At 33.6% G+C, this 27,451-nt stretch overlaps 1 protein-coding gene across 1 annotated transcript in view; it reads left to right on the top strand.

Moving 5' to 3' along the window:
* The window catches only part of wb (wing blister), a 179,989-nt gene that overhangs the window by 6,513 nt on the left and 146,025 nt on the right, over positions 1-27,451 (top strand). The window contains exons 2-11 of the mRNA XM_088266381.1: positions 9,631-9,876; positions 13,724-13,912; positions 15,742-15,978; positions 16,950-17,070; positions 17,155-17,336; positions 17,415-17,555; positions 18,051-19,021; positions 19,105-19,245; positions 20,230-20,383; positions 21,338-21,515. Coding sequence (XP_088122507.1) covers positions 9,631-9,876; positions 13,724-13,912; positions 15,742-15,978; positions 16,950-17,070; positions 17,155-17,336; positions 17,415-17,555; positions 18,051-19,021; positions 19,105-19,245; positions 20,230-20,383; positions 21,338-21,515 — 2,560 coding nt within the window. The remainder of the gene's footprint in view (positions 1-9,630; positions 9,877-13,723; positions 13,913-15,741; positions 15,979-16,949; positions 17,071-17,154; positions 17,337-17,414; positions 17,556-18,050; positions 19,022-19,104; positions 19,246-20,229; positions 20,384-21,337; positions 21,516-27,451) is intronic.

The raw sequence follows: 27,451 nt of genomic DNA, 5'->3' as shown, positions 1-27,451 counted from the left end.
GATATCCTTCTATTATAATACTTCACTAAATCTGTATTCGTGGTCATTTGGAAATATCACATAGGGGTCGATCCATGTGTATTATTTAACCAAACAAAAACGTCTTTGTTAATTATAAACGAAAACATTTGTGTATTGGGAGTGAGGATATTATTATTATAGAATTGTTTTTTGAAATTCTTTTTACCGGTCTTTCTGACGTCATTGCAGTGGCTATAGCTGGACGATTCGTAAAATAATTAACAGTTTAATAGTCCAGAATAATTTACTTTGAACACTGCTGTAAATAGATACTTTTGACATTAACGGGACTTGCAGGAAAACTGTAGAAAATTTTAATTTATTTCTATAATTTATTAGTTATCCAGATTTTTGCACCTTTTTGATTTTTTCTTTCGTAAATAAGTACCTACTCCTTTTTTCTTACTGTTTTATAAATAATTCTATCGGTGTGATTTGTGATAATTTTTATTTTTATCATTTCTACTACTACTACTACTACTACCATCACACCGTTTCCCCGCAGGGGTAGGCAGAGAGGATGGAACGCCACACTATTCTGTCCTGACATACACTCCTCACTTCCTTTACATCCATACATCTAGTCATACATGCCCTCCTATTGTATCATTTCTATTGGTTTAAAAATAGGTCATTTTAGCGTACCTTTGTATTTTCTAATCTTTAATGGTTTTACATAAATTTTTCTCGTTACAATAACTGACATAACTGTTTTTTGTTAATTTAATTTTAACTATCAGTGGCTAAGATAATCTTAAAAATTAAAATTGTATTTGTAACAAATATTTATTAGACAAAAAAAAAATTATGTTACGTCACAGACGAATGGTTAAGCTGTATACGAATACTAAATAAATATGTCAAAAAACATCATTTAAAAAACCCCAAATATTTGCCCAACCCCTCGAAAAGCAGCGGGTGTCTGTTTTGCCGACTGTGAATAGGGCCCGAAGAAGTTCATGTTTGTGTTTCCCTGCCTTTTGTGGCGCTATTGCAGTTTCCGTACAATGCACTTCATTCCGTATTTAGCTTACGCTCCTTCCTTCTGTTCTTGTATGCAAAGCTCCTGGACGCCTAACACGGTCGCTGTATTTACTACATTACTGCACTTTATATTTATCCCGAGCCTGGGGCATAAATTTACCTATTGAATTTCTTTTAAGCAGTTAATTACTATAAAGGTGTATATTACTACTAATAAAAAATCCGTTGATGGTAACAACAACAACATGTACAATCGTATATTCTCTTACCAACGGAAGAAAGTTGCTGCAACCACCCTTGTAAGGACCTCCCTAAGGTACAAATTCGAGTATTTTAAATTAACTATTTACGGAGCATAATGCGTAAGCCTTGTCAATTGTATGTTATCCTGGCAGTCCGAATTTCGTTTACTATAATTACAGTCACAGCGCTTAATGTGTTTCCCGTTCAACGTGACACTGCATCAATAAAATGAAGTACCCTATGTAAAGTTAACATATTACACTAACATAAAATTATATTTTATGAATCGAGAATGTGTGTGTGCGTGTGTGTTGTATTGAAATGTATCCAAATTGTAATTTTTTTTATAAATTTCACTATTTCTTAAGTTCCAATAGAAAATTAACTGTGGCCATCACATGACATAAGTACAAGTGAATTTTGACACTTATACTAATGTCATGCGATTACCAAAATCACATAGTATATGTACTCGTATTATAATAACACACTTCTCTAAGTCCCAAACATTTAATCCGATAAAAAATAAAACATATTTCCAATCATATACGGGTTTGCGTTTCGACTAAGTAACAAAACTTTATGTGGCGACATCTACCGACAAGTAGTAAAAATTGTATTTTTCTTTACGCCATCATCTAAGGGAAAATAAATTAATATTTATATTTAAAAACAAATAAAATAGTTTATTTACACACCATGTATGAAAGCATTATATGGTTAAATAAACAATTTTATTGAATAAACTATATTTTTAGCAGCTGTCAAGAAACCTGCTATGTTTAGTATCGCGTGTATTGCTGATATGTTCAATAGATGGCGCAGCCATTAGTTTAGAAATAAAAACTTGGGATTGACTCCTTACCTTACCACGCCCATGTATTACTAACCACATTCGCCTCATAAATTTATTTTTCCATCCTTTCTTCACTCCCAAACCATCTCAACCCATTGTATTTAAATTTTATCTTAAATAATTATCTCAGCCTTATTATTTTGTTACATCACTATTCGAACTTTTATCATACAACGTTTCGCCACACATTTGTTTGAGAGCACACATTTAGACTGCATTTGCCAACTCCATGTTTCACTTCCATATTCCCAATCCTTATAATTTTCTTTTCTTTTGTGATGTAAATAATAATAAGAAAGAAATGTATTTTTAACCACAACGTAAATTATATTCAACTACAGCGATAATGTAAAAGAAATATTACTAGGCGCGTTATATTTTCTCGAAGTTGTTAAAAAATAATGTTGGCCTCACGGAAGATCTATGGATGTTTTATTCTCTGCGTAAATTCTGAACCTACATTAGTAACCGCGGCTCGTTAGGACACGAACGGGCAGACGCCAAATAAAGTTACCATATTTATTGTACAGACGTCCTATTAATGTGTTTTTAATGTTCCATTAAACTCGGTTAATTACAACTTCATTAAACTCCGCCTAAATTACGGAACAATCGATATAGGACAAAAGACGAACGGTTCTGACAGGACCAAATCAATTAATATCACTTTTATTGCGTCAAATATTGGAACCATTAACCCTTTGGTTACCGAAATACGATACATCGGCATTCGGTAATTTAGCGCGAAATACCGGATCCATCAGATCTGACGTCTTCTTCTTCTTCTTATTACGGAACAATTTATCAAATAATCTTCTTCTAACCTAATTCGTGCCCAATGGTGTATCTGGCACTGCATCATATATGAGTTATTTTGATCGTTAAATACGTGAATGGTGTTGACCCCTGCGCTATAGGTACCAGTCCAGTGTCTTTTTCATCTTCTTCTTCTTCTGCTTGGTGTAGGTCTTGTGGCCTGTTTTTAAGATAAATTAGCCTCCTACGGTGTCGATTCCCAGCTGTCAATCTATCTCTATGGTGGTCTGTTCGGGAGTTGACCTTGGCTGGTCGTGCAGTGCAATGCGGAAGAGTCTGGATGGTTCCATTCTCCTCACATGCGCAAACCATTATCTTCTTCGTTACCTTCCTCACCTAATGACATCTTCGATCTCGCATATTTCCCTTATCCTGGTGTTCCTTATTCTGTCTCGTAAATCTTACGTCAGTATTTATAAAAGTATTAGATAAATTTTGTACCCGGGACCTCCAGAATGGTAGCGGGCGTGCTGACCATTATACTACGGAGGTGGACAAACATACATTTAGTTAAATTAAATCCGGGAAATATTTTACATTTATCCGAGAGAAGATAAAAAATGGCAAAGTATTTTTTTTTTATTTCTTAACTTAGCTTATATTACACTTATATAAACTATTATTTACACTTAATTTATATCAAATAAATATATATTTACATCTTCTTACAGTAAACAAAACGTTTATTTTTAAATTCTTTCAGACTCTTTTTATTCTTCATACATTCAGGCATCTCATCATACATTTTCAAACCCTTATATATTAAACAATTTTGTGATTTGGTTTTTTTCAACTGCGGTCTTATTTTATCTTTATTTCTAGTCATATGTTAATGAAAAACTTTGTTTAACACTATTTTATCCTTAAAATATTTGGGAAATTTATCATTTAAAAAATTATTTATAAGTAAAGATCAGCATATTAAATTTTAGTCACTTTTTTATAGATAACCAGTTGAGTTCTTCTCTCGTTTTTTTTTATGAATTACCGAACATATTTTAGCCCCAAAAGTTCTGGTAACTGAAGGGTTAACGAGAAGACGGGAACGACCGTTTTAATGGATCCTTCAAACGTTAATCGCTTTAAGATGTGAAGGATTTTTTACAGTTCGAAATGGTATAAAATATGCATTCAATTATTGGCCGATTTTATCCGAATGGCTACCCAATTTATTATCTTCCTTTTTCAATCAATAAAAAATATTCCGTCTGATTAATTCAGAATTTTATTAAATTTGCTGAAACTTCTTCATGAAATTGGGAATATAATTAATATTTGAAGCACTGAATTTGAATCATAAGACTAAGAATAGATTCATATACCGTAATTTTGAAATCTTCTTGAAAAAGAGCAAGGATACTTCTTTTTTAATCTTTTTTTTTCGTTAGAAAATGTGATTTTATTTTATTGAATTCAATAGGAAAACTTTGTTACTTAACATACCAGTTGTATGCTTTTATTTAATAATTTATTATTTATACTTTACGAGTATGTACATAATACATGTGCACTGGTGGGCTTATTGCTAAGAAGCAATACCTTCCAACCATAAAAAAATTACTTAAGAATGATGTGCTACGTCAAAGAAAAAACTTTCATTACTTATAGTCGACAAAAAAAAATTATATGATTTTTTATCTTCTTTTTTTTCTTACATTAATATTAAGTATAAAAAAGTATTAAAGGAAACTTTACATGCAATAAATTACATTTTCGGCTGTAGAGTACAAAAAACAACCAATTATGGACTCGTTGACTTCCTTTGGGACTCCATTTAACTTAGGGATAAATAATGTCTCAAAAAAACTTACTCCTAGATTTAAAATTCTTGCCGAAAGCCTACTTCCTGGATATCCCTATTCCGAGAACAGCCTATAGCTCTCGCTTATAACAGTACATTATTAAACACTTTGTCTTACAGCAATAAAACTTGAGATATTGCCATAGAAAGCTGTGCTTATATTGCCAGGCGCAGTATTTAATATTGATTTATTGATTTTCGTATTTAAATTATTTATAAAAAAGACACTTACACAAGTTAATTGCAAAGGAAAAAAACGAGAAAGATTTTATTTTTATAACTTATAAAAAAGTTGAGTTTTTCATATCTCAATTATTTAGGACATTCTATTTATATTTATTTAGCTGTACCCGGCCGCACGTTACTGCGGCTCAGCTGGTTTAACATAAAATGAATAAAACAGAAACGTTTCGTAAATATTTTATATTTATATCAATGCTTGTTAAGTGATAAAAATGTTTAAAATCTATGGAATAACAATTCAATCACGAACATTAAAAAAAGTGACAACAGCTGTCAAGTACCAAGATGTCCCCCATAGGCAATGATAAGTATGAAGTTTATTTTATCTTCCCTGTGCTTATGTATGGTCTGGAAACAATCACTTTAACCGCGAGGACCATACATAAATTAATATGTAAACAGCGATCTTTGGACAGACAAAAGATAGGCATAAGTCTGAGAGGTTCCAGGCTATCCTCATTACACAACGTGTCCAAAGAACTGAATAATCCGTCATGTACAGACATTGGCCAGAGTCAAGACAATCCAAGTGTTGTTGATTAAACTAACCAAACTAACTAACTATCAGAGAGAGAGAGAGAACAGGACGCCACACCACTCTGTCTTTGCAAACATTCTTCGCCTCTTCCACGTTCATGGATCTCCTCATCTGCCTCACCCGCCGATTATTACGACTCCTGACCTGACCACTTTCAAGTATTTGGCATACCTGATCGTGCCATGCTTTTCTCGGCCTTCCTCTGCTCCTTTTTCCAATTACGTTCGCCTCATAAATTTGTTTTACCGTTCTTTTATCATTCATTCGTTCTACATGTCCAAACCATCTCAACATACCTTTCTTAATGTTATCGATACTGCTTATCTCAGCTTTGCATTCTTTCCTTATTTCACTATTCAAACATCTATAATATATTGTTTTGTCGCACATTCTTCTAAGAGATCGCATTTCGACTGCATTCAGTCTACTTTCATCCTTCTTTTGCCAACGTGTTGTTGATCAAATGATAAGAAATGCGCCAAGTCCAAATTCAATTATCAAACTACCTCTGTGTTAGTTCTTCTAATACCTCTCCGGGAGGCGCCGCCGCCGGACCTCATCCGATAAAAGGATCTAATTTATTGTGTCCTTATTTGTTACGTGCGCCGATTACCCAACCGGACCCCTTTGTTCCTTGCAAGAGGAATGGTCGCCCATGTCCTGTTCGAACGGTGCACCCGAGGTATGTTCATAAACTTGGAACATTATGATCCTGGAATAAATCTAAGACATTTGGACGTGAATTATTACGAATACGGGAAAATCGTTCGCCATAAAAAAGGTTTTACTAAAAAAATATTACCGAATCTAATGTATTGGAACCTCCACACTTGGAAGAACATACTTGCAAGCCATCAATGCGATATTTTGTCTAAAAATGGATGAGCTGATATTTCAGCGCAAGTGAATCTGTAAGTGGGTTATTTTTTAAATTAAAGAGTGTCAAAGAATATTTGTCCACCTCCGTAGTGTAATTATTTGTCCCGGGTTCGATTCCCAGGGGGGGTCAAATAAATAAAAGTGATTTTTTCACTGTAATATTTATTCAATATTACCCTGGACTGGTACCTGAAGCGGAGGGCTGATCACCTTTCCTTCATGTGTAAACGATCAAGACAACTCTGCGTTTATATGACGCAGTGCCCTATGCACCATTGGGGTGCGGATAAGGGTTTTATTATTATTATTAATATTGAAGAATAAAGTCGAAGCATGTAGTTGGCAAAAGAAAGATGAAATTAACTGAATGCAGTAGTAATGCGACCTCTCAGATTCGCATTTCTAATGCATTCATGCATTATATGGCAAAACGATGTATGATATGTACATGCTCGAATGATGATATTATATATAAGAAAATAATGCAAGGTCGAGATAAGCATAAAATATAAAATTAAGAAAGGTGTGTTGAGATATTTTGGACATGTAGAATAAATGAGTGAAGAAAGAATAGTAAGACACATTTATGAGGTGAATGTAGTTGGAAAAAGGTGCAGAGAAAGATCGAGGAAAACATGAAATGATCAAGTATATTATTTGAAATACAGGAAAGCGGTCAGTTCAGAAGTCGAATAATCGGCGGGCATGTATAATAATCGGAGGAGTTACATGAATGTGGAAGAGACGAAAATTGCTTACGAAGACATATTGGTGTGGCGTTTTATTCTCTCTTTCCCTACCCCTGCGGGGAAGCGGCGTGATGGTTCGTTAATATTTTTGTATGAAAATTTTATTTAATAGACAAAGTTTCTATGAGGCTTGTCTATGGCTAGGATAGTAAGGATGAGGAAAGTAGTATTCAAAATATACCAAGAAATATCTTAAATTCAAATCCGATAATTAGTGGACGCACTTGTGACAGGACGACCGCAATATTTCCATTTAAATTTTCCACCAACCACAGTTTGCAGACTGCGGTTTCGCCCATACACGGTCCATAGTAGAGCGCCAATATAATCCTGCACAAGAGGTAAATGTATCGCGGTTTTCAGTTTTGTATTCGCGGTTTCGCATACATAAACAAGCTTCAGAATAATATCGTCGAATATTTAACATTTTGGGTACCATATTATGTCCGCCACATTAGCTCTACGATAGTTAGACATACCACATTTCGTATTATGATCATACATATAATCCTTGCCAAATACATTTGGGTTTGAACCATTATTTTATAAACTAAATATTATGTCTGATAATTAACGCCCAGCATTCGTCAAGTCGCATTCATTCCACCGGAGACCACCGGAGAGGTCACTTGTCTACTCAAGACCTATAGTTTTTAAAGATAGTAAATTGGATAATTTTTTGTTTTTTAGAATACATATAGAAAAGTAAAAGTTTTAAATTTTTTTTTAACTTACCTTTCAATAACGCTTTTCTTATCAAAACCAAATAATTATTTCGAAGAAAAACTTATTTTTCAATACAAAAACGGTGTTTTACGAAATGCTGGGCCTTAAGGCCCTACGTGGGTTAAATAAAAAATGAAAAAATAAAAATTTATATTGTAAAAAAAATCTTAGGCGTGAAGTGAACACTTAACGAATTATATAAGATCTTAATAATATAAATTGTATGCTAATGAATGATATAGATACGTGTGAGTATAAAAGATACTAGCTGTATCTGCCCATGCGTTACTGTCGCTCAGTCTGGTTAAATGGAAAACAAATCAAATAGAAAGCACTCATATATGTAAAATATATTTAATTCCACAATGCTTGTGAACCAATCAAAATATTAAAATGTTATGAAACAACAATGCAAAATATTGAAGATGCTCAGTGGCAACTTCCGTCAAGAAACTCGCTTTCTGTCATGAGCAATATTAAGTATTGCGTGTGTTATTATTACGTTCAATAGATGGTACTGCCATTGTGATAAAAAACTGTTTAAAAAAACATGTTTTAATCTATTAAAGGTACATAAAAATATGCAGGTATTTGAATGCAACGTTGTGTTAAAAATACAAAGCAATCGGTGAAAAACTTTTAAATGTTTCAGTTATTTAAAGATTTAAACGTTAAACGGTAAAATATACTTAAAGTTTTGTAACGAAATATTTTTTTTATCTCACTTAATATAGCAATTCAATATAAATCGGGAATAAGAAACGGATACAAATTGGTATATTCGATAAACATAAAATCATTCCCACGAAAATACGTCGGTACCTATTCAAACGATTTTTCCCCAATTTGTTGATAATGTCGTGCGGTAATTAGTTCCGTTTATTGTGTCCGATTATTCGACCAGTAAATTAATACAAATTTTAATTGTATTTAAATGAAATGATGTATCACCACTACTGCCCACAGTTTGAAAAAGCAACATTTATATAATATTGTTGCTGCATTTTTGTTAAATTTAAGAAAATTGCAATATAGTATTTTCGAACATATTTTTTTTAGTACATTTAAGTTTTGTAGTGACATTTCTTGGTGGAACTGCATTTTATACAATGAAATAACAACTAAGTATATAGTTTTTTCCACACAAATTTTATTTGCCCAGGGACCGGGTTTTGTGGTTAACGACATCATTAGACTGGTGTGAGGCTAGACAAAACTCTATGTTATATAAATAATTGAATTTTTCGCTTAAATTCCGTTTTGTAAAAATGAGTTTTTCTCTAAAATAAATCTATGGTTTTGAAAAGAAAATAGTTATTGAAAGGTAAGGAATTTAAAAAAAATACGACAACTTTTTATTTTATAAAAAATCTAATAAGCATATATTCCAAAAAATATGAAAGCAGTCTGCACATGCGTGTTCTTTCGCAGCCGGGCGCTTACTAAATTGAATGTACTCGCAAATGACTGAATACTTCCCCTTTAGTCTTCTTATTATTCTTCTTCTTCTTATTTTAATAGATCCTCAGGATTTATCTATACCTCCGCCTGACGTTCTTCAGATGTTGACTGCTAGCTATCTCTCCATCTTTTTGGAGGTCTACGTCCTTCAGGGTTTCCTTGAAGTACGATACGTGGAAGTCTGTCTTCTGACATTTTGTTTACATACTCATTCCAGAATCGTCTTCGTTATCGTCTCCATCTCACGATATCTTCCGTCTTAAGTTATTCCAAAATTCAATAAAAAATAAAAAGATTTTTTTTGTAATTTCAGGTGTACGAGGTAGCATACGTGATAGTGCGCGCTGGTCCTTCCTCCAGGCCGGCTACGTGGGTGCTGGAGAAGTCCACAGAGTCCCTCGAGGACTTCACCCCGTGGCAGTACTTCGCGAGGACTCCTTCCGAGTGCCAGGACGTCCACAGCCTCCCCGCAGTGATTGGGAAACCAAAACCGTTAGCTGGACCTGAAGCTACCTGCACGGCATTTTATTCCAAGGCTCAACCACCAGAGAATGGAGAGGTAAGGATGATATACTCGTATAAAGAATGAATACAAGGCTGTGATAAGCGTTATAGATAAAATTAAGAAAAAAAATGAGATGAGATGGTTTGGCCATTTGGATCGAATGAGAGTGGAAAGAACAGGAAAACAAATTTACGAGGCGAATATAGTTGGAAAAAGAAGCAGAGGAAGACCGAGGAAAATAGAGGCACAATAGAGTAAGAAATAGGAACAGAATACGACTTAGGTAGACTTGAAGAAAGTATTTGAAATTTTTTAAAGTGGCCAGGTCAGAAGTAGGTATAATCGACGGTTATGTATGAGGAGATCCACGAATGTGAAAGAAGCGAAGTTTGTTTTTAAGACAGAGACAAAGTGATGATTAGTTAGTTTGTATTTATATTATATACATATTACAATGCTGATATGCGTTATATGATTTTACAAATGCATATCGCTGATAAGCCAGCATAATCAGAATCGCAACCTGGCGACCATAGATATGGCAAGAATTGCCATCTTGGCTACATTACAGTAAGGTCGCTTTACCTTAAGCCGCAAAGATGAATTGTAAACAAAAATAGTGAAAACACGCGACGGCATTACATCACAGAAGAGAAGAGACAAACTAATTTCTACCACTTATGTGTGTAAACCGAAAGCCAACAGTAAACGGATCGCCACAAAATGCATGCCAATGGAAACACTACAGACATTACCAAAATACAGATACAAATCATGAAAACATTCCCCCATCTAGCAATGACACCCATTATCTGGTATTTTTCTCTTCTGTGCGTATCATGTCAGGTCCCTCTGACGTCAACTATCAGTTGAGAGTAATTGTCCTTGTCTTGGGTAGCTCTAAATAGCGCCTCGACGATTCTGATCCCTTATTTGATCTACTTCTTGTCACTATTTACCAATTAAAATTAGTGTTGTAGCCAAGGAAAAATATATATCACGATTGCCAACAATACTTAGACATTTGTGGTTAATGGTCAAACACCAATTTATACATAATATAGGTCACAGTAATAAAAGTTATAAAGTCATTTGATGATAAAGTCTTCATTAATCCATACCAAAAAAAGCACGAACCATCCAAGACCAATAAAGCCAAATTCTAAAATGATTACCGCCTCTAGGAATTGTAGCAACAAGTAAAACGCGCGATCTCGTCACTTCACTTCATTATCCAATTAAACTTTAGAGTTACTCAACTTAGTCTGTACAGACTGTACCTTCCAGAGTCGTTAATTCGCTCATAAACCCATAAGAATCCGCCCAGGTCATTATAATATGATTACTCCGGGTCTGGCCTTGTAATTACAAGATTATCTTGAAAAATTGAGGGAATACGGTATGAAATAAAGTTCAGTTAAGCGATGTGCTAGATGAAAGAAACTCATTCAATCTTCATTTCAATTAAATATCACTTTTGTCTGATCAAACAGGTGGCCCAGTATGAACTCATTTTTATTTCAGACTGTTTCCTTTTCGCCAATGTTTTTTTCTTTTTTTAATTTTTAAATATATATTGTCCTTACATATATGTACTTCCTAGCACTAATTAGCATGGTGTCTGATCCTCATTTTCAAATATTACATACATTTACAACATTTTGAGTGTGTCCAAATACTTGTTCACAAAATCTGGATTATCTCCAATTACAGGAGTTATTTTCATATTATTTTTTGACATCTCATCAAAGATGAAGAAGAATATGGAAGTCTGGGCATTTACGGGTAATAATGGGTAGATTTCAATAATGGGTAGAATTGGTGAATGTTACACGTGTGTAAAGTGATCACTTAAACCAGCCTATGACGGTCGTAAGCCCCGTAAATGCCCAGACTTCCATATTCTTCTTCATCTTTGATGAGATGTCAAAAAATAATATTACATACATATTGTAAATGTATTTTTTTAATTGTGAATATACTACCTGAGCTTTATTTTTTTATATTTCATACATATCTTTAAAGTATTTTTCGTGTTTAGCAAATATTCATTAGAATATACCTCTTGAATCCATATTTTCAAAATTTTAAAGTTATTTTAATGTCTTTAACACGGGAGAGCATACCGAAGGATCCTTATTTTTGAATATTGGTTGGAAAAGTACTAATCTAAACAAGGATGAACATATAAAAATAAGAAATTATCAATTAGCCTGAAATATTGTAATTATTTTTGCTTTTTAGTTAAGAAGTGACAAATTCGAGATATCGATATAGTCCGCGAATTGCTGAGGTTTTGCATTCGGTGTAAAGGAGTATTGCATCCAGACACTGTCCGGCTGTTATTACAATTTGTTATTCTTATCGTATTATTCGTATAAATCAAAAGACGATTTGTGATTTTATCAAAATTTATTTATACTTGTGACAGTTTTTTCGCCTTGAAACTTAAGTATGCCGGAAATCAATACTTTTCAGTTATTTAAAATTAACATTGTTACTTTTTTTGTTAAAGACATACATCTTAAAAGATTTTTTCTGTCGGGTTGGTCAACAGTCGCGAGTCTGCTCGCTGTATCAAGTTACAGCGTTGAGAAGTCGCTGTAAACGGATAACACTCACGATTTGCTCCGAATGACATTTACTTATGATTCCATTAAATCTGTACAAACAAAAATTAAGTGTAAGATGACATTACATGTCCGGAAAATGGAACGACATCGAACTTTCTTATTTATTTTTTTAACTTCAAAAAATGTCGCGTCGTTAAGTACTTGAATATGTCTTATCCTTCTAGAAAATCTTTTTACTTTTAATCTACTTATATGTACATATATAACTTGATTTAGACATTCCTTTTGAACCGGTCGAAACTTCAGGGGAGTCCCAAAGTTGGTGATCTTATTATTTTTTCATACGTGACGAAGAAAATGGGAGTCTGGCATTTATAAGGCTTACGAGCTTTCATAGGCTGCTTTAGCTGATTACTTTATGCACGTGTAACATTGACCCTCTACTTATGGTTGACAAGCACATTGCTCAGAATTTCGGTTATATTTATTGTCAGTTAAAAAGTCTTGATATATAATAACTAAATTCAGCAAAATCTTGAATAAGTCAACAAAAATTAGGACACCTCAAATATTGTGATTATACTTTTTTTTATTAAGATCGTAATGAAAGTTAACAAGCCATCTCCACAGTCAAATATATTTTTCTAAGCTCTTCTTAGTGATTCAACTTTATTATACTTAAGTTGGCCTCCGGTTAATTAGAGCAGTCGCTAATTTAAACTAAATTCAAAACAAACCCATACTAATTTCAGTCGCCTAACTTTGACAACATAGCATTTGATTGGGAAAAATTAAAAATGTTTAAATAACTTTCTACTTTCTACTATCGTAGATAATAAATTACCCCATTACTAAAAAACGAAAACTGTAATCTTTATCAATACTGATAAATCAGTCTTGATAAAGAAGCGATTATCTTCGAAACCGGTAGACATTATAATTAAGTTATAATAAAATATTTTTAGTGATTTTAAAACAAAGTTACATTTTAATTATAAATTAAAACTCAAATTTCATGAAAAATGTATTGACATTCTTACGTAAAAAAAATGCATTCAAAAAGTTTTTCCGTCATAAGAATGACGGAAAAAACTTTTTGAATGCAATTTTTTTTTCATCTTTAATTTTTGTTTCTTAAAATAACTCCAAAAATTTACAAAATGTTTTTTTTTTCGATTGCTCTGGCTAATTGTGCCAGCCGCTCAATTGAGCCAAACGTCCTACTCCCGATGTGTCCCAATCAAGCGGAATCTACCCTAAATTTTTCAGTACATTCTTCGGCAAACGACCACGTTAACGCAAGTAATGTTATTTGAATTTGTTTACAGATTCACATCTCCCTCGTATCCGACGACAGCAGTTGGAGCAGGGCCAGATATGTGAGACTGAGCTTGCAAGGCGGCCAGGGCGCCGGGAGGCTGGAGAGGAGATATTACACCATTAGGGACATTACTGTCGGAGGACGTTGCACTTGCTCCGGCCACTCGCAGAATTGCAGACATAATGTTGCACGTGGGGTAGGTACTTTTTACTGTATTAATATTTTATTTTAATTTTCGAAATATATTTTTTAATTTTTTAAACCCTTATCCCTCACCCAATGGTGCATAGGGCACTGCGTCATATAAACGCAGTGTTATCTTGATCGTTTACATATGAAGGAAAGGTAATCAGCCCTCCGATTCAGGTACCAATCCAGGGTAATATTGAATAATTATTCCAGTGAAAAAATCACACCTATTTATTTTACCCCCCTTGAGAATCGAACCCGGGACCTCCAGAATGGTAGCCGAGCGTGCTAACCATTACGCTAAGGAGGCGGTTTTTTTTTTTTTCAAAATTTATAGTGACGATTTAAAGGCGAAACTAATTTATACGACATTTATTGATTTGGCATTAATTTTGTATAAATTTAAAATTAAGAATAAAACACTTGCATATTATTCTCAACATTATTCAAATTTAAAGCATTTACTTTGTGGTTAGTTAGTTTTTTGTCCGCCTCCGTGTGTAATGGTCAGCATGCTCGGCTACCATTCTGGAGGTCCCGGGTTCGATTCCCAGGGGGGTTTAATAAATATAAGTGATTTTTTCACTCTAATATTTATTCAATATTACACTGGACTGGCACCTGAAGTGGAGGGCTGATTACCTTTCCTTCATGTGTAATCGATCGAGATAACACTGCGTTTATATGAAGCAGTGCCCTATGCACCATTGGGGTGCGGTAAGGGATTTATTATTATTGTTAGTTATTTTTACTTTTATATTTTTTTGCTTATTTTTACAAAAATGTTTGTAATATTAGTATATAACCGGTGATTGTTTATATACTAATATTACTAACATTTTTGTAAAAAAAATATAAAATTAAAACTTGTTTATTATTATTGTCCGCCTCCGTGGTGTAATGGTTAGCGTGTTTAGCTACTCTGCTGGGGGTGCCGGGTTCGATTCCCAGGGGGTGAAAATAAATATTGGTGATTTTATAATCAAATATTTATTTAATATGACCCTGGACTGCACTGAAGCGCAGGAGTGACCACCTTGCCTTCATGTAAGTAACGATCAAGATAACACTGCGTCACATAAACGCAGTGTTATCTTGATCGTTAACTCATGAAGGAAAGGTGATCAGCCCTCCACTTCAGGTACCAGTCCAAGGTAATATTGAATAAATATTAGAGTGAAAAAATCACTTATTTTTATTCGACCTCCCCTGGTTATCGAACCCGGGACCTCCAGCACGGTAGCTATACGCGCTAACCATTACACCTCGGAGGTGGGCAAACTCTTAATTCTATCACATGTAATTTTTTCCAGAAATTTGTCTAAGGGAATAGCGTTTCAATTTCAACAGCGTTCACTCCGATTTCATCCTTCTTTTGTTACTTCCGTGTTTTGCTTCTATATATCAGTGTCTGTACAAGCATTCTGTTGTGGACTGACAGTTTAACTTCCATGGACATTATTTTATTTGCAATCACATTATTAAAAGCATCATTTTTCTATTCCCTGTATTCTTTGTCCAGATGTTTCTATTCATCCAAATATCTTGTTATCCACATATTCCATTATTTGATGTGGCAGTCGCTTTGCGGAGAATCTTTCAATTTTTAATTAAAGTCTTACTTGGTAAATACTACTAATTATTAAAATGTATGGTAACACGTGTTTCGATGCATCTCACATCATACGGTCTTTGACAATGAAGCGGAATGCGTAGAAACACTAGTCACAATAGATTTCCATAAATAGTGGTATTTACCAAGCAAAACTTAAATGAAAAATACATATATTCCAATTGACATCATCTTAAATACTTATAAATCTTTGTTTTTTACAGCATCCCGAGTGTGAATGCATCCACCATACATGCGGCCCAAACTGCGATCACTGTTGCCCCTTGTACAATCAACTTCCATTTGCACCCGGCACTATGACCGAAGCTAATGTCTGTCAGCCGTGTCAGTGTTATGGCCATGCCACGGAGTGCATTTACGATGCAGAAATAAATAGCTTATCAGCGAGTATAGACACACACGGGCGGTACAAAGGAGGTGGTGTATGTATTAATTGTCAGGTAAGAATGATTAATTTCCTTGTTGATAAAAAACATACACTTCATTTTAAAAACATACATTCTTTATAAAACAAAACATAAAGGTAGAGGTTGACCGGAGCATTTCGTCGTAACATAACGTCATAACATCGCTCGCGCCGAGCATCACTGAGCATCCGAAACTATGGATGGAGTACTCAGCTGGGTGTACTAACTGCCTTAATGCTCGCATCGTAACGTGTTACGTTACGACAAAATGCTCCGGTTAGTCTCCACCTTTAAAGGGTATTTTTCTTTCCTTATAAAGATGTGCTCGTGATTTGGATTATTATGTAGAAACAATCTTACAATAGTCAAACAATTCCATACAATATTTTTCTGTGGTTTATTCTTACCTAAGTGGTGCATAGAGCACTGCACTAAATTGATACCGTGCCAACTCAATCGTGATTATATGAAGGGATGAAGGCAAGGCAGTTTTGCACGTTGAATTTATCGATATGGGCATGCAATATGTTTGATGAAATACAGATAATGTAATTGATGCTCAGGGTGAAAGACATTACTATTATATGAGAAAGAAAATGGAGAAAGAATAGTGTTTCTTAAAGAAGAGGAAAAGGAGAATACCAGCAATGGCTAAGGCACTCGTGGTTACGTAGCCGTACTCGTACTAGTTTGTGTAAGTTGTACACAACTTATATGTACGAGTCCTTTAAGGATCTACACATTATAACTGTATAAATTTTTATGTTGGGCCCATCATACATCATGTATAAAAGAGCAGATACCTTCCGGGATAACAAAGATACACCATTCGAGCCATTAAAATTAAACCCTTTGGCCAACAAAAGTAACCTTTCAAGCTGATGAAAGATAACTCTCAGATTATGCTTTAAAGTATGTCTACTTTGGTTCCATGCATTACAGCAATATGTTTCTGTAATGCATGATTCTATTAAATGCTTTTTTTAATATTTTTTTTCTTTCAGAAACATACAAGTGGAATAAATTGTGAAAAATGTGATTATGGATACTATCGACAACCAGGAGTTATGCCGGATAACCCAAAACCTTGCCATAAGTGTGAATGTGACTTCTACGGATCAACAGGTATATTTAATTTGATAACTTCTAAAAACGTTTATTAAAAGAACGTGGAGATATAATAATTGAGAATTCTCATCTTTGTTTCAGGAAACTGCAGATTTGAAAACTTAGACATCGGTCTGGAATGTGAGTGCAAGGAAGGGTATACCGGATATAAGTGTGATCAATGTGCACCCGGGTTCAAAGGATATCCAGAATGCCAGTTGTGTCCTTGTAACCGAGCAGGAACTGTTCTAATGACTGATTGTTCCGGCAAATGTCACTGTAAAGTAAGTCAAATACATTTACTGCAATCTCAATCCAGTACAAAATGCTTCTGGTTTTCTAAAATAATGTTTATTTTCTAGTCGAATGTTGAAAGCCAGTTCTGTGATAAATGTAAAGATGGATTCTTCTCGTTAGACCCAAATAATCCAGATGGGTGTATTCCGTGTTACTGCTCCGGTGTTAGTGAAACTTGTCAGTCAACGTTTATTGAAAACCATGTAGTAAGTACCTTAAATTATGTTATTTATTTTAATTACTCACTTTAAAAAAAACTTGAAACATTATCAGAATATGAATTGAGTATCTTTTATTACGGCAATACCTTCATCACGCTTCACAACACTTGTTTAATTTTTGTATTTGAAAGTATGTCTGAAAGCTTTCACAACATTATTGATTCCGATGTTGATACTCTTGACTCTCATCCAGACTCACACATGCAATAACTAGTTTACAAAAATCAAATATCAATATTTAATCTATCATGTAAAGTATTCTGGAAGCAAAGATACAAATCATTAGTAATGTTTTTACAGTATCTATCAATCTCTATTAATCCAATACCATATTATAATACCTAGAGTGACACCAGCAGAAAAATAAGTTATCTCTTAGTGACCATACTAGAGGATCATGGACCTGATAAAATAATTATTTGATAGTAAATATATAAAATTTGTTCCCACACACTAACTAAATTTGAATTATCTTTTTAGTTTCAAACCCTATCGGAGTGGTTGGTATCAGACATGAGCGTGATAAACACCGTGATCCCCACACTGGACACAGATACCGGTTGGCTAACGATTGGAAATTACGAGCTACCAGGAATAGAATCTTATTACTGGAACGCTCCGGACTTATATTTAGGAAACAAATTAAAAGCATATGGTTCGAGACTCATATTTCGCATTGGGTGGGTCGTAATGAGAGGAGACACAAGTGGAAAACCAACAACCGGTCCAAATGTAATCATCATTGGACATAATGGGTTGAAAATTGCCTTTGATGATATCTCATACCCACAAATTGGCGATGAATTAGAGATAATTGTTCCATTACGAGAAAGCTTTTGGTATCATATACCACCCACAGTGAAAGATATTGTAACAAGACTTCGTAGAACTGAGTATAAAGGTGACTTAGTGACCCGAACACAGTTTATGAGCGTTCTTTCTAATATAAAACATGTTCTTCTGAGGGCCAAGTTTCACACTGACCAAGTTGAAGGAAGTCTAGAAGAGGTTCTTATATTGATCGGTGATGGAAAAGCGGACATGAGTGTTTCTTATGTAGAAAAATGCTCCTGTCCTCCGGGCTACACTGGATTATCGTGCGAGCTGTGTGCTTTCGGCTATGTCAGAATATTCACCAACACAAGCATTCACACGGAACAATTTGAGTGTGTCAAATGCGACTGTAATGGGCATGCTGAGTCTTGCGATCTTCTTACCGGGAAGTGCTCGACATGTGAGCATAATACTATGGGAGAAAAATGCGAGCGTTGCATCAGCGGTTATTATGGAAACCCTTTGATCGGGAACATAAATGACTGCAAGAAATGTGCCTGCCCTCTTTCGGAGGAAAGTAACAACTTTAGCCCTAGTTGTGCCCTGGATGGTGCTAGCGGGGAGAAATACTTCTGTACACAGTGTCCAGAGGGATACACCGGTGATCATTGTGAAATGTAAGTAACTATTTAAATTTAATAACAAGTGTGGTTTATTTCATGTTGTAAATCTTTATTAAGAAACACTTTTTTCTGATTAGATGTGATTATGGATTTTTCGGAGAACCATCAGTTTATGGATCGAAATGTAAAGAATGCTCTTGCAACGGTGCACCCTGCGATAATATTACTGGACAATGTCTTTCGTGTCCTGGTAATACTGAAGGCTTCAAATGTGACAGGTATATTAAAAACAATCAAATATTATATGTAAAAATCTGTGACAACAGCTCAGAGGACTCATACACATTAGCAGTATATAAGTTACATAATCTAGGAAAAAAAATATTCAACCCCATACCTCCTTACCATTACTGTTATTCTTCTTTTCTTACCTACTATTCCTACTCCTTTTCTTTTCCCATATCATAGTATCCAGATTTATATGTAACCCCTACATATAATCAATGATTTACACTTTAATGGTTCCCTATCGACCATCTGGATGCAGGTAGGTGCCAATGAAGAAGAGGAAGGAATCTGAGAAGCGAACTTGCAAAAATCTATACAAGGATCCTGATATCTATCTTCTTCTAACCCTTATCCTCATCCAATGATGCAGAGGGTTCTGCATTGTATATAAACAGTGTTATCTTGATTGTTAAAATGCATGAAGAAAATTTTATCAATGCTTCAAGTAATATTAATTATTGCTGTAAAAAAAAACACTTTTGTTTATGTTGACTTGCAATTGAACCTGGACCTCCAGCACAGTAGCCAAAGAGCTGACCACTACACTACGAAGGCAGAATAATATCTACATATAATCAATGGTTATACTCAAACTTATGCCTTTAAACCACATTTTGAATTGCAATTTATATTTTTTTTAAACAATTGCCTGCAAAACATTAATTATTTTATTTATAATTTCTAACATAATACTTGAGAATACTCTCAGCATTATACCAATAATAATAATGAAGTAAAATATAAAATTTATTTGGACCAGATTGTAGCACCATCTTTTAACAAAAGTACTAACTAAACAGCAATATGGAGTTTTGAATATACTTCAACAGATGGCTCTATGCATATCAATTTAATAAGGCACTAAAAATACAAAATAAAACAATTTAAACTAAAAATATTTATTTAAATATTAATGTGCTGATAGAATGTTGATGTTTATTATTTTTTTCATTATTTACAATCAATAATTTCAGCTGCAAAGAAAATCATTATGGGATTGCATCAGAAAAAGACTGCAAGCCGTGTGACTGTGATGCTAATGGATCAGAATCTTCCACGTGTAATCCTAATACTGGACAGTGCTTATGTAAGGAGAGATTTACAGGACGATCATGTAACATGTGCAAGGTAAAATGGTTCTTCTTTTCAAAAGTTTAACTTGTATTGTCTTCGGTCAGAAAACTCACAAATGAACAAATCCCTACACAAATTGCCAAGATTAATTTTATTATTTTGATGGTGTTTCCACTTTCAGATATCAGCTTATTTTATGATAAGTTCATTCTTAAATCAATAATTAGATTTAATATAAGTGGGTGATTGACCGTTACCTGGATGTACAGAACATCATAATGGATATATATTTATTTTTTTAAGGAATAACCCGCGAAGTCTTGTGTATAGGTAGGATAGTATGCATAACGAAAGTAGATGGGAAAAATACATCACAAACACCCAGAATAATTGGGAAAATATCATTCTTGAATTTATTTTGCAATTTATGGGAATCAAAACCATTCACAGACGAGTGTCTATCTAACTATAAAACGACCCCTGTCTGATGGATAAGATATGAATTGTATTTTGATTGATACACTGCAAATATGCTGAAAGTTTATTCATAAAATATTTGCCAATAAGTGTGGAAATTTGCACTGTTAAGGGTTGTAATAAAAACTCACACACATTACATTTTCAATAAACCAGTTAAATTGTTTTTTTTAAGTACACCATTAGTTGTGCAGTCTTGTAAAATAAGTTTCCTTTTGGCTTGTTTAAAATATCAGGAAATATAACATATCAAATGAAAATAGAATAGCATATCTACTTCATGTATCCATTTTGAGTATCTAATAATATTGAAGTGATATCTTTGTGTCTTCTACTTTATATTCCATGATTTCTTCTTCATAATATATGACATGTTCCATGTGTTCAATAATATGATTTTTGTTTGCTATCTTATAAAATTTATAAACAATTCAATCTTCATAAATGTTTTGTAAATTTATAAAGTGTGTTTCTTCCAACATTTTCTGTGTCGAATACCTTGTGACATATGTTTATATTTTTTTTTAACAGGATGGCTTTGGGAATGTATCAGCCAGTTGCGTTCCTTGTACCTGCAGCCATGTAGGTGCCAAATCTCCAGTGTGTGACCCTTCGAGTGGACAGTGTCATTGTCTGCCTGGTGTCGAAGGCTTTCATTGCGACGAATGTCAGTATCTTCACTACGGGCTGTCTGCGGAAGGCTGCAAAGGTAAGGCTTTGAAAACTTTATACAGATTCAAGAAAAGGACAAGATAATGAAAACAAACAAATAAAAAATATATCTTTAATATGTCTATCTGTAATTTCTATCTTGTACACCGTGTATAGAAATATTGAAAAACTTCAATGGTATGAATTCGAGTTGAAGAAATTTCTATTATCTTTTTCCTGAGTGTATATTTCTTCTTCTTTTTCTTCTGCTTGGTGTAGGCCTTGTCGCCTGTTTTTATAATGGATTAGCCTCCTGCGATGTTGTTTCGCAGCTGTCAATCCATCTCTTTGGTGGCCTATTGCCAGATTTGCTCCTTATAGCATTCATTTCTGAGACTCATAATGCACATTTTATTACTGCGGTATCCGCTCAGCATTTGAACCCATATGTCATCATGGGTCGCACACAAGTTTCATATATATTATAATTTTGCTGCCAATCTTCATATCAGGGTTTACCCATATAGAATTTTCAGGCATCCTGAGGTGACTGCAGCCTTGTTTACTTGCATACAAGTGTATACAAGGAATACGAGTACATATTTATTCTTTTATTTTTTACTTGTTCGGGAATTGTACAGCTTAACATTAAAAAAGGATATAATAAAAAATAGTTACATCAACAATAATAAACATTACATTACACTAACAAAAAATAGTTACATTAATAAAAATAAAGCCAACTAAGCAATATCAGAGTATACAAGGAATAAAATTTCACTCTGCCACATCTTAATTCCTTTTTCTAAAGTCAAACCGCTTTGGCTTACCTGAAAATACTATGTATTTGATTGGAACATTTGTATTAGTATATCGAAGGATTTTTTTTTTTAAATATAAAAATAATGTAATGAATGAATGAAATTTTTTTATAATGTTATCATGGATTTGGCTAAAGAAGTATGAAAAGAGATTGAAAATAGTCAAAATGTGATCCTTCAGACGATACATGATAGATATTCGAATGGCGATATAAGGAAAGAATGCAAGGCTGAGATGTTTTATATATTCTAAAATTTAGAAAGCTGTTTTGAGATGATTTGAGCATGTGAATCAAATGAGGGAAGAAAGAACAGTAAAACATATTTATGGTGTGAATGTGGTTGGTAATAGAAGTACAGGAAAACTGAGGAAACTTGTATTTCAAATACTTGAAAGTGGTCAAGTCAGGAATAGTAATAATCGGCGGATATATATGAGAAGATGCATGAATGTGGAAGAGGCGAAATTGATTTGCAGAGACATTGGTGTGGCGCTCTATTCTCTCTGCCCACCCCTGCGGAGAAGTGGTGTGATGCTTAGTTAGTTAGTCTTAAATAATAAACAATAAAAAATGAAAAAAAAACATGGGTCTAGTAAGGTAGTGCAGGAGATCAGATTGAGTAATCTATTTCATAAATATTTATTCTAATGATTTTTTACTAATTATTTTGACACCGCTGGGAACGAAATCCTGCACTGTAAAATGACAGATGTGTAATGCACTAACCACTCCACTACGGAGGCGGATAGAATTTTAACATATTCAAAATCGAAAATTGACTCTTATTAAAGCAACAAAAAGGTTCCCACGCGATGTTCAAGGCCAAATAAGATCTTTTTTCATGAATGTTATTCCCAGCACGTCCCTGCGGTTTTATATAAGATTTGCCTTATCAATAATCTACACGCGACGCCACTGGACAAATGTGTTCTTAGAAAAGATCCTTCTTTTGTGCGGTGTGCGACGAGCGACGTGCGATGTGCGATGTGCGGGTCCACTTCCGGGTTGTGTTTTTATTTTATAATACATACTTAATTCCAACCACTTACTTTAAAAAATAAAACTGCAAGAACTTCATAGAACGACCAGATCTAAAACACAGAAACACATTTTTTAACCTAACACACACCTCTTTTGTTAAAAACTTTGATTATTATGCAATAAGTTGTACAACCTGCTTGCATTAACCACAAAGTCATTAAGACGTTTCAAGCGTTAAAATTAAAATCAGCCACGCTCAGGGCTCGACGTGTCATTACGCTCGATTTTTTTTAAAGAATTTATATTGGATACTTTTTAGTTTTTTTTAAATATACTCATATAAAGTTTTTTTTTAATTCCTCACTTTTTAATAATTCTTTTCTTTTCAAAACCGTATAATTATTTTGAAGAAAAAACTAATTTTTTCAATGCAAAAACAATATGTTAAGAAAAAAATCATTTGTGTAAAATGTTACCTGAATTTACAGAAAATAATGTTGCGATTTAACAAATACTTTGCCTTAAAAAATAAACTACAGCATAAAAGAGCTATTCATAAATGCGTAATGGAGGTGGGTAGATCTGAAATAGAACGCATCATCCGGCCAAGTCGTACCTGATTGCATGTCATAAACAAATATCTTTATTATATGTTTATAAATAAGTATCGCAGAATGTAGGTACCTTCGGCGTGGAAAAAAACAGTGTAATGGATCTTTGTCAGACGGGAGGAATATCTAATTTGACATACTCAACCTATAAAGGATTGTATTAGACTCGTTTATAACAGCCGATATAATAAATATTTTTACTAATTTTCTTATGGAAAATTCGCCTTCGAAAAAACGTTATTTTCGTAAGTTGGCAATGAATGACGTCACAGAAACGATGGACTTATTTTAATATATGTAACATTGCTAAATTATTGTCGGCTCTATTTGTTGATGTCTATGGTCCACCCGATCTATTGTTCTCTATTCTAGTCCTAGTCATGTTTACATTAATAAACATAAAAGTGTACTATGTTTATATTTTAGAATAAAAGATAACAATAAGTTTTCGTCGAACTACGTCAGTAAGTCTGTTTTGTTTGATGTGTTTCTATGTTTTGGATCTTGCGGTTCTACGTACGTTTCCATAAAGTGTGTTAATTTTATTTTTTTGTGCTTTGCTTAGAGGTGCTTTCTAGTGTTGTATGAGAATACTTCTGAAATGTATCTTCAAGTTTTTTTTACCATGTAGTTGTTTGACTGTCATAAGTTGTAATTTATTGAATATCTCCTCTACGTTGTTTATTTATTCGTTGTATATCTAAATCACAATATTATTTGAAAAAGTTGATGCCAAATCTTCTTGCGTTTCAAGACGTATTATTAAAAGCTCATTCTAATCCTTCACCTTGCCGAGGCTGCGGTAGGCAGCGCATTATTATAACGCTGACACTTCTATAAGCTTTTTGCCGACAAATGCGCAAATCCCAGATTTATCGAGCCATTCTGCCAAGCTGGTTTTTAGTGAATAGCAACGGCAAAAACAATTGAGCCTCTTGTTCGACGGCTTTAGTATTCTAGTTGGGCTTCTAGTGGCAAGTCCACGTTCTTCCTTATACGGGTCTGATTGCCTTTATGCTGCTTTGAAACAAAAACTTTGTAATGTCTATCAGTTGGCCACTGCGAAAGACGTCGCCCGGTTTGTGTCCAATCCTCGAGGCTTCCGCATTGTCACTACGACTCACGACCCTGTCAGAGAAACACGTATCATGATTTTAATCAAGAACACATAAGTATTTAATATACCCAACAATCCATACGAAATATAACATATATTTGTCATATAAACATTTTTTTTTAAGTTATTAAAGAAAACGCTTGTTTTTTTTCCCACTTGAGATTATTTTATGACGACTAGTTTTGGAAGCTAAGCTTCCATCTTCAGGTAGTTTCGGAAACTAGTCGTCATAAAATAAACTCAAGTGGTAAAAAACAAGTTTTTTCTTTAGTAATTTCATCATGTCTTACCACAAAATAAATGCCGAAACAATATTTTTTTTAAATAATAGAATAATTTTGACTTCTCTGTGGAATTTTATTACAATTTTAATATAATACAATTGATTACATTTTAATCATTACCCGTATTCAGGAATCTCGTTAATATTAAAAAAAAATTCAACTACCTTAGGTCCAAATTGAGTCAAAACCAGATTTATTCAGCATCTCGGAGGCTTTGAGGAGAGCCAATTGCAGTAGACAACTGCTAAAGGACGTTAAGCTTATTGTTAAGTTAACATGACTGAAAATTCTAAGCAAAAACACCTTTGTTCATTCATAGATTTTTTTGCCCAATCCTCGTGCCCTGTATCCAAACTCCATCTTGTTAAAACTATCATTTATTACATTTAAGTCTGAATCGCATGTACCTAAAAACAATATAAATGCAGCCCAGCATCGTAAGGCTTCATGAAAATTCCCAACGACAATAGTAGAAAATTTGAAAATTCAATAATTATTGCCTTTTTCCATACTTTTGTTTGTTCTACAAATATTGATTTGACAGTTGGTTTTATTACTGGCGCTCAAAATTGATATTTATGTATCTTTATATGTATATTCCTGGTACATATGAGATGAAATTATATCGTTTTCTTTTCGTCCCTCGCGGAAAAAGTCAAACACACTCGTTCGTTATCTACGCTAAAAATTCTACTTAAGTTGTTTTTAATTTACTGGGATAAGAACGATAATACGTTTTATTACATGTTGTTGACATCTCAACATAGATGAATAATAATATGGAAGTCTGAATATTTACAGGGTTTATTTATAGACACGTGCAACATTCACCCATGATTGATCACAACGCTACTAAAATTTTTGCTACTCCTAGATATATGATCAATCTCATGACACAGTACATATGAGTTCACTACAGTCATCTCTGTTGGATTGAGAAAGTTTTTTTAAGCATTTCATTCGGATGTGTGCATGATCCAAACCCTGGATTATTTTTACATACTGGGAAACTCTTGAAAATATGGTTTTCTATTTTATATGTAGCTTATATTTTGACCAGTTATTTTGATTGGTTTATTATTACTTTTTATGCTACGCGTATAATATATACAACAACAAAAAAACACTTTTCGTGACGTCCAATGTCGACACAATGACTGAAGCTCACAATAAAATCTTTCAACGTTTTTTTTTTATATCACATTGAATCTGAAAAATCACTATGAAAATATTTTTCGAAACATAAATTATTATAAGACCGGTTTCTAATAAAATACTTTTATTAAGCCAGTACCCAACTATAATAGGTATTTGTTTCACTGTTAAAATTGTTTTAATTTTTATTTAAATCTGAAATAATTGAACATTAGAATTTACTCACAAACTCGTAACTATTCATCAGAGGTTCCGACCCGCTAAAATTATATGTTATTTTCATAGTTAATGATACGTTAGCATCCGACCCCCAGTGCTTATCAATAAGTTATTACATATCGATCGCCTAGTATTAAAGTGTAACATGTCCGAAAATTCATATTTGGCAAAATTGATATTAAAACAATCTTTAAAACGAGCTTTTACCAGTTATGTAGGTACTATTAAAAAAACTCAGTATAGCGGTCGGCGCATTTGACTGCTGCTGGAGGTCCTAAATTCGATACCCAGGAGGGTTTGAAATAAATATTTTTCACCACAATATATATTTCATATAACTCTGGTAAAGGAGGTGTTATTTGTTGCTGCAGACCAATCCACAGGATTGTGACAAAAGATGAAGATAACCCTGGACTTGTATCTGAGGCACAGAGCTTATCACTTTTCTATCATGTATGTATAACGATCAAGATAACACTGTTTATATACTGAACAGTGCCTTTTGCAAAACTATGCAGATAAGGGTTAAGGAGTAATATTTATACCGTAATATTTTTATTTAAAACTTAACAAAAGCAATATTGAAAATTTTGAACGATTTTCAAGTATAAAACATTCTCCCCTTGATTAATGGTATTTTGCTTATAAAGATAAATCATCCTGAACAAGTCAAATAACGTTTTCAGTTAAACTGTAATTAATAACAAACCAACCAAAAAACAGTCGAAAGATTTACCATAATAAAAAAAACAGTTGAAACTCATATATTTACAAAGTAAAACCATTAAAAATCAAAAAATAATA

The sequence above is a fragment of the Brachycentrus maculatus genome, unplaced genomic scaffold (genome assembly GCF_059751285.1).
Source record: "Brachycentrus maculatus isolate JH-2025_06_01 unplaced genomic scaffold, ASM5975128v1 h1tg000267l, whole genome shotgun sequence".
In the NCBI taxonomy this organism is placed as follows: Eukaryota; Metazoa; Arthropoda; class Insecta; order Trichoptera; family Brachycentridae; genus Brachycentrus; species Brachycentrus maculatus.
The sequence above is the reverse complement of the archived record's forward strand: the minus strand, read 5'-3'. Positions and strand labels throughout refer to the sequence as shown.